The sequence below is a fragment of the Bactrocera oleae genome, chromosome 6 (assembly GCF_042242935.1).
Source record: "Bactrocera oleae isolate idBacOlea1 chromosome 6, idBacOlea1, whole genome shotgun sequence".
Taxonomy (NCBI): Eukaryota; Metazoa; Arthropoda; class Insecta; order Diptera; family Tephritidae; genus Bactrocera; species Bactrocera oleae.
The window spans coordinates 41,573,897-41,582,418 of record NC_091540.1 but is presented as its reverse complement, the minus strand read 5'-3'; the positions used below and the strand labels follow the sequence as shown (position 1 = coordinate 41,582,418).

Here is an 8,522-nt window from a genome sequence, read left to right as displayed (position 1 = left end):
AGGGGAGTAAAATGACAACGAAGGCGCGTTAGAGTTGTAATTGAATGGAAGGAGCTGCTTCGGGGTGTACGAACAAAATGAAAAATATATTTTGTATAGTTCTTGGTCATTTATTACATTTGTGATGTTTTTTGTATTTGGAATACTGAATGGTATCTTCAGGTTTCTCCTATAAGCCTATTGTTTCAGTACACCAGTAAACCTATAAAAAGCAGTCCCAGATTTCTATCGTCAGCTTGAATGGCAGCTATAGCATAAGCGCAGTTTGAACTATTCTTTTGGAGATTGCAGTGTTGCTTGGATAATAATATATGCAAAATTTTGAGAAGATATCTGGTTAAATAAAACGAATTTTTCATACAAGGACTTGATTTTGATCGGTCAGTTTGTATGACAGTTATGTGCTATAGTGTTTTGATAATTAGTAACTTCTTGAAGAGAAAATGACGTGTTTCACATCTTTATCTCAGAAAGATATCGGATAGATAGACAGTTATAGCTATATTTTATATATTTATAGAGTCTCCGACGTTACAATTTGGTTGCTACACACTTCAGGGTATAAAAATGGTTCGCTAAGTCAGTAATTTCTGCTGAGAGAGTCACAGAGTTGCATTTGTCGTTTTCTCACTCGTTATATTGATCGAAAATATACTTAATCCTGTTTATTTAAGATGGTTTCAGCCTCCAGCAGCTATTGAAATATCATTCCTGAGCCTTTCACAAATTTTCTAAAGCAACTGCTTGCAACGCACTCTAGAGAGCTGTTGACCGTTTGAGTTACTTTAGATCCACCTAACCCAGATTAAGCTGCAATCGGCAAGGTAATTCCTTACCGTTCACAGTTTAGTGTTAGCGAAAAGAGGGCGACCTTTCATGTAAATTCGCACTTTCGTTGCAATTATTATCAAATCTGCTATGATTCAGTACCCATATGAGCCTTTTCTGAAAATAGTCGTCCAACCAAAGGACATGCATTGATAGTGGTAGGTGTATTGTTATAAGCAGTCTCCCAATACTTACTGGACTATCTTGGGTACTAGAGAGTATTTCCATACTTTGTCAAATCGGTATGTTTCAAACCCCGAGGGTATAGTACGAATCTTCTGTTATTCAGGACATTTTCACCAATTTTCTACACTAACTTTAAAAATTAATCTATGTTAATTAAAATGCAACAGCAAAATATGTAAATATGGAACTAATCACTATAATAATATCACGAATCATCAACCGCTTGCTCTCGCACGCTCTTTCCAAACGAAGTAAAAAGAAATTCGCCTAGCCGCTATTATGCACAGCGAGTGCCCGTGAAATCTGTGCACACGTAATCAAGTTATATGCAACATGCCATATCGACGTTGCAACATCATGTCAGAAGTTTATCACAAATCACCAATCGCAACAAATACTTGCTCAACTCGCTTTGCTCCTCAATACTCTTTAATAATCATATCGCAAGCGGCTTTAAGTGAAAATAATAATACAATACACAACATAATTAAAAAGTACTTTAACTTCCTTTGCATTGCCTTTTGGCTCGTTACTCCCGATCATGTTGTGCCTACACAGTCTACCTGCTGTGCTTGCAGGAGGGCCGCCCGCTGTCTGACCAAGCGCGATCGCTTGTTCCTGGCGCCAAGAAAGTTGCTCACGTTTGCGTCTGGATAGGAACTCTCTCATGATTATACCCGCGCGCAAACATCTTGCAGAGGGTATTGTACTTTGCATTTCGCGGCTAAGAGCAGTTGAGAACACAAGCATGAATCGAGCATGTATATTTCTTAAACTCCGAGATGTGTACTGGATATATGCATTGTAATTGACCTTTACAAACACGATATGGACTTGGACGAGTCCGAGTTTGACAATGCCTGCAGAGTAATGATCATCACTAGAAATAATCTTTTTCAATAACTTTAAATTATCACTCTGAAGGAATTTGATATTGTTTGGAGTTAAGAATGAAAAAATCTTATCAAAGAAACCGAGAGACACGACTATCGAAGCTTTCTGTCTAGACTAGTAAAATCCCCGATAGGTTCTAATAAAATCCGATAAACCCAACAGATTTTGATTGAGAATATCGAAAAAATATACCTTTTAAGTACGGTAACAGATAATAGTAAATAACTATGTGTATGTCTGTCATTTCCAGTGCATATACTTTACGGAACCTGATCCTGAAAACAAAAAAATATTAAGATATGAAATTCGATTTTAAAAAGGATAAATATATACGTCGATAGACAGGCAGCAATAATCTCACATGGCATTACGTCAGAGTATGTCCTTAGAAGCAGGGAGACAGTAGATGTACCGGCTGCATATACGAGTATACTGAGTTCCAGACCACAAAGGGATTCCGGGAAACGAAATAGCTGATGAGATCGCCAAAACTGCCATCCGTCTGTCTACCGAAAGAGGGCAGGAAATAAGGAAGTCACTAAAAACGATGAACAATGACATTTCCGAAAGAGCTGGCAGGCGAATCAGGACGAAATGGAATGCTTTAAGTGCAAGCAGGACCGCCAAGATTATGTGCAAGAGCCTCGAAGGAAAACTCGCATGATTTTTACTCACACAGTTTCAAGAGGACTGCTGGACGGTTGTTGGCTTTTTGACAGGTCACAACCTACTGGCATCACATGCAAGCTGGATGGTTATAAGTAACCACGATACATGCAAAAAGTGTAGAGAAGCTGGCATGAGCGAGGCGCTGGAACACCTTCTTTGCCTCTGTCCAGCACTATCTAGAGCTCGTTTCAAATATCGAGGAGCTTCGGTGTTCAAAGAACTAGATTCTTCACCTCAAATTAATCAGAACCTCCATCTGTCAATACAAAAGAGCAGTAGATCTATGTATGGAGTGACAGCCGGCCAGTATAACCTAACTTAGTAAGCAAAACTTTTATGTAGGCGTGTCTTTGTTAGCGATAAATTCTTATCTAGTCCTCAAGTAAAATCAAGTCTCAAGTCGATGGTATGTGTCGGTATGAACCGAATTTAGTAGTTCCTTACTTGTTTTATTGATATTTTTTGTAAAGTCTAAGGGCATACATACATGCATTACATAATTATATGCAGACTGCAGCCTGCACTCGTTTCTTTATAAACGCAGATTTTATATAAATTATTACGGGTTTTAGTAATATACTTTTATACATATAAACAAAAATATAATTTCACTTATTAAAGAAAAAAGATTTGTGCTTAAGAAGACATGCGAAAAACTTCACGAAAATGTTTGCAAAATTATTGATTTTATTTCACCACACACTGTTGACAATTAATCAACGGCCTAAACACAACAATTACAACTGACATTCGCAGTCGATTATTTAAAATTAATTAACCTCTAAACTTTTTCGGTATTTGCCCACTTTTCATTGTTATCATCGCTGGCCATATGCGCACAAATGCTAAATATACATACATATATATAATACATACACACATACAAATACACTTTGCTGCGAATGCAGTCGCCCTGCCAAATCATTTGTCCGCCGCTTGCTAAGTTGATTGAGTGATGTGTGTGTGGCTTTTGACGTCTGGAGCCTAAACAGTAAATTTAACTTTTCACTGCGAACTCTCCCTCGCCCCATCGCTTTCGTTAACTCCAACTGCTGTTTGTTTGGCAAATAGTCTGTCAAAATGTGGACAAAGCGGCGGTGCATAGATGGGCTTGAGTGAGGCGCTTTAGTTAGTGGCAAATAATTAAATATTAATGTGGATGCTGCTGTAGCAGTGGCCCAATATAAATGTACACAGTTAAGGAACTTTTTAAAAGGGTACAAGATATACAATTATAGATGTAGATCGTTGAGGTGCTATATTTTTAAATTTATTTGGGAAAGGAGCATGTAAGCCGAGCAAACTCACTAACGGATACTTCACTCTCACTTTTTCTATCTGAATGCCAACACGCTCATAGAAAACTGAGGAACATTGACAAGAAATTTCTAAGGAATAAAAATGTATATATATATAGCGATATAAAGGAAAACATCTTCAAAATATCACCCGTGAAACGATGATGCCAATACTTATGTGATAACTTTATTTATAAGATAACCCGTTCGTACGAAAATCGGTTCTACGCAACCGAAACGGACCTGGATTTTATCCGACCAAGCATTGCCATCGCAGCAGCATTCCTCTAAATTACTTCAGGGATGTTTTTTGTTTGCTGCAAAAAAACATATAAGTTTATCAAAGAATGTTCTCCGTGAGTCGCACACAAGAGCAGGCAAGACCTGCTGCTAAATGTTTGCTTTTTCTCTTATAAAACCTAATTTCGGTGCCTTCATCAAATATAAACATTTAAACCACAGACATTTTCACTACAAAGAAATATTTATTTTCACATTAATGCTAGAGATGAAGCGTTAGTATGAAATAGGCTGCAATAGGCCCCTCAGCATAAACACCTCTTTTGATAAAAAAGAGCGCATTCGTTAATTACATCGCAAAATACGTCACCTTTGATCTTATTCACGCTTTCTTTTATTTACAGATAAGAACTTTTATAAAGTATATATAAACATAATAGTTTTAATAATACATAGTATAGGTCTATAGGTCAGCACTTGAGCGTCATGTCGTAAAAGTATTTTATTGTTTCAGCGACTTCATGCAGGCCGGCGTCGGGCGTATCATCATTTGTACGAATTTCAATGACTTACTTCTGTTCATACCTATCCACACTATACCCTGACCGCTATTACTTTCTGTATAATCGCCATTCAAGTTGCTGTTAATGCACGCGTATGTAAATATTACAAGTATTTATGCCAAATATGTATTTTGCCATTGCAACTCACCTCAAATAGCAACGATAATACCACCAGGCCCCGCGATCAATCTTTGCGCAATTTCTATTGTCCTTTTGGTCATTATCACGATCGTATGTGCTGAATTTACTGCCTTCGTGATATTTTAAAATATCTTCGGCATCTCCTTTATAATCGCCCACAGTTTTTAGAACAAAGTCCTCCGCCTCGCTACCCACAACGAATATACTGTATTTCGCATAGTATTTCGCACCATCGGAGGTTTCTATTTTTATGTACAACTCATGTTCACAGCTTATAGTGAGTGCATGCAGCTTATCGAGCCCGATCCAATAGTTATCCGCCAAGTTGCCGAAACCGACCTTATAGTTCGTCCAATTCCTATAAAAGTCCACATCAGCACTTACACGCCGCTGTATGACGGTCCAACCGCCGAAGTCGGTATCCTGATCACACCACACCTCGAATGGGCTTTCCAGTTTGCTATACAACAACAACAAAAAGGATTAGAAATTTTATTGAAAACTATTTATACAACAACACTTTATTACGCTACTTCCTCTTGTATGATCTCGTTTCGGCTGTAGGTGTCCATAGTTTTACACCTAATATTAGACTCGATAGTAGCGCAAGAAATTTTAGAAAGGAAATGTTTAATACCACCGTTTGCACGCGTGAAAGATCAGAAATAAACTGTGCTTTGCAGTAGCCTTGGAATTCCTGTGGAACGTTCAAATATTTGCTGATAACGTAGCACTCACTGGCAAGCATATAGGTGTGTGTGTAAGCATATGTACATATGTGATTAATAATACATATAATTTTGTTGTTTTTTAGGCCAGACTTCTACGATAATTTGACATCCACCCGTAAGTGGCCTCTCGTAAGCGCTGAAGATCCCCCATAAACAGCTCTTGAATAATCATATGCAGCTGGTTTCCATCTCTAGAACCAAGAACCATCCAGTTTTTTTGAATCTTGATTTGAACCCACAGTCCACAAAGCGCTTGTTGCGCACGGAATCCACTTGACCAAAGCGATTATTTAGTGTATTCTCGATGCAAGTATGTGTAGCGATGAAGGAATTGCAAACAACGCTTACACTTACACAGCTTTTGTCCCGACTTTTGATAACATTCCTTATCAATAAACAACTCAGAAATGCTATCTTAAATTTGGAAACAAAAAATCGAGAATTTTCGATAAAGTTGCTCATAAAAATGGCGTTGCATAAGCAGTTTAACAATAACGGATGTTTTATAGAGCTTTAGATAAAAAATTTGATAATTAAAAATTTCGAATTAACTGTGATATTTTAAAGCTTATTATACTCAAATTTAATTACCTATATAAAGTAGTTTTAGTACTCAATTTGCATAGGATTAATTGATTTAAGTATTTGATAAACACTTTGTTATAATAATGTTAAAAACTTTTAATGGTCAAGCAGATAATGTTAACCAAAAGTGAATGCTCTCTATTTGAATAAAACTCAGTCCCAAAACAATCTGGTCTACTTAAACGGAATGGACGCGGATTTTTATGATATTTATTATTAAAATTATTTGTGTTTCTTTAATAAAAGCATTCTATTGATTTCAAAAATAATTAAATAATAATAACAATAATTAAATTTCAAACTAATGGACTTATACAGAGAGTTATCAGGCGTTTCACAATTAACGTGATCCAAAATTACCGCAAGATTGGCATTAAATAGAAAACACAGTTTTAAGTATTTGGATTAAAATTTTTTTATTTTTATATTGAATCTTAAAGTACATAGGATAGGGGTATTTATTTAAATAAACCATTTTTGAACTTTAAAACTTCAACAGCGCCCTCCCTTTGCCTTTTCCCGACCTCAGATAGCCCATAAAGTATTTTTTCTTTCATTTTTGTTACTTTATCTTTTGTTTCCAATGGGTCTCATCCTACTATGACCTTTTTTTGATTTTTAAAATTATCTACCATGGTCTAATAAAAATCTTCAGAAAATATATTTTATTAAGTAACCTTAATTGAACTTGAAGCCTGTTTTTCACAAACAACATGACAAAAAGAACTAAGATCTATATTTCTCGCATAAAAACTGAAATTTGAACTTTCTTCGCACTATACGAAGCAGCTCGCTTTTATTGAACTCGAAACTGCCTCAGACCATAGTAAAAACTGTAGCATCTCTGCAATTTTAGTAAAAAATATGAAGTGATATATATTTGTTTTTTGCATTTTATATAAGAGCAACTTGCTATGGTTTTTTTCTTACAGCGAATATATACTTACATGAATACAAGTACTTTAGGTATTTGCAAACAGATTTGTGGTCCAAGCTCTTCCGCATTGCTTGCCGCCCTTACACACTTGAGGCACTTGCCACAATGCGCAGTAGGCTAATAAGCAGCAAAGAAACACGTTAAATGTTAACAGTTAATTACCGACAGCTAAACACTGCTGCCAAAGAAGCTGCAACAAAGCACAAGTACATACACACAAACATACTTGAGACCACATTTGCTATATAATGTAAGCGATAAGCGCAAAAACACCTAAAAATCACTGCCTGCTGTTCCTCTGCTCCTCCATGTTTATGTAAATGTAGTGTGTGTGTGTGTATGTCGCCGCTAATTGCAAACAACGGAATTCCTAAAGATATCGGCTGCCGATAAGCAAACACTATCAAGGCACACGGCCAATGCTGAGACAGCCTCCGGGGTTACTTGTTGACCGTATTGCAGTTCATACCGGCAAACACGGCTGTAGCGACATTGTTGTTGCTGGCCAGGGAGCTTGAAGTTGGCCAACGTGTAATTAAGTTGCTTCCACAATAAGGAAAAGTGTTTAATTCTTTTTATTTTTGGCTATTGTTGTTGTTGTTTTGGATACATATGAGTACTTGCAGCAATGTAGAGGACACGCAGGACATTGTTAAGTTGCTGCCTCGCTGCCGTGGAAAGTGAAAGAGACTTTGCTGAACAAATGAGCATACACACATATACACTCTTATATACTAATACATTTATATATGTACATGTGTAAATTGGTACTTACGTGTAGGTTGCCTGTTTAGGTCATTATGTAATGCTTAGCTGATGACATTTTACTTGGCCATGTACATTCTCTCATATAACCACACCACACTTATGTGTATTCGAAATGAATGCAGCGAATGGCAACAATAAACAGAATAATGATGTCAGTGGTAATGTGAAAGAAATACTAATTTACAAACGAATACTTTAATTTTGATTAACTAAATTTTGAGGAATAGAAAATGATAAAATATGCGGGTCGCTCGATACGTCGATGATTGCGTAGCGCAACAGAATTTCATCATGTTGGCAGCGTACATAACGTCATCTTAGTAAAGACTGATTTAATATTTCTTCTTGGTTTTTCGATAGAAATAGTGAAAGGTTGCCACATACTTTAAATTCAAAATTTGAAAAATCATAACTAGTTATTAAACAGGGATAATTTAGAAACAGTTCAAGAAGGTTGCCACCTAGAAAAAAATGTATAATGCATAAATACTGCAATATTTTTTGAAAAGAAAAAACAACGTTAAACTCGGCTGCACGAAAGCTATAATACCCTCAACAGGTGCATTCATTTCTTATAGCATAAATGTGTATAAAAAGATTATTAGCTTATTTTTTATTGGTCAGTTTTTGATCAATACATTCGGAGATTGTAGATGGACAATAGTGTATATCAAATTTCATT

The 8,522-nt window shown here is 36.3% G+C and overlaps 1 protein-coding gene across 1 annotated transcript; it reads right to left on the bottom strand.

Annotated features, from left to right (window-relative positions):
* Window positions 1–4,504: 4,504 nt before the first annotated feature.
* Window positions 4,505–5,391, bottom strand: LOC138857901 (fibrinogen-like protein A). Its single transcript, XM_070111966.1, has 3 exons — window positions 5,348–5,391; window positions 4,827–5,279; window positions 4,505–4,756 (listed from the first exon to the last, which is right to left on the bottom strand). Exons 1-3 carry the CDS (start codon window positions 5,389–5,391, stop codon window positions 4,618–4,620), a joined length of 636 nt encoding a protein of 211 aa, XP_069968067.1. The 3' UTR covers window positions 4,505–4,617.
* Between the last annotated feature and the right edge of the window lie 3,131 nt (window positions 5,392–8,522).

Bases quoted from the DNA above. Each gene is read 5' to 3' on its own strand.
- LOC138857901 (XM_070111966.1), bottom strand. From the start codon at position 5,391: ATGGACACCTACAGCCGAAACGAGATCATACAAGAGGAAGTAGC. The intron at 5,280-5,347 runs GTAATAAAGTGT...GTTGTTGTATAG, and splicing joins ATCATACAAGAGGAAGTAGC to CAAACTGGAAAGCCCATTCG. The intron at 4,757-4,826 runs GTGAGTTGCAAT...GTGCATTAACAG, and splicing joins TATTATCGTTGCTATTTGAG to CAACTTGAATGGCGATTATA.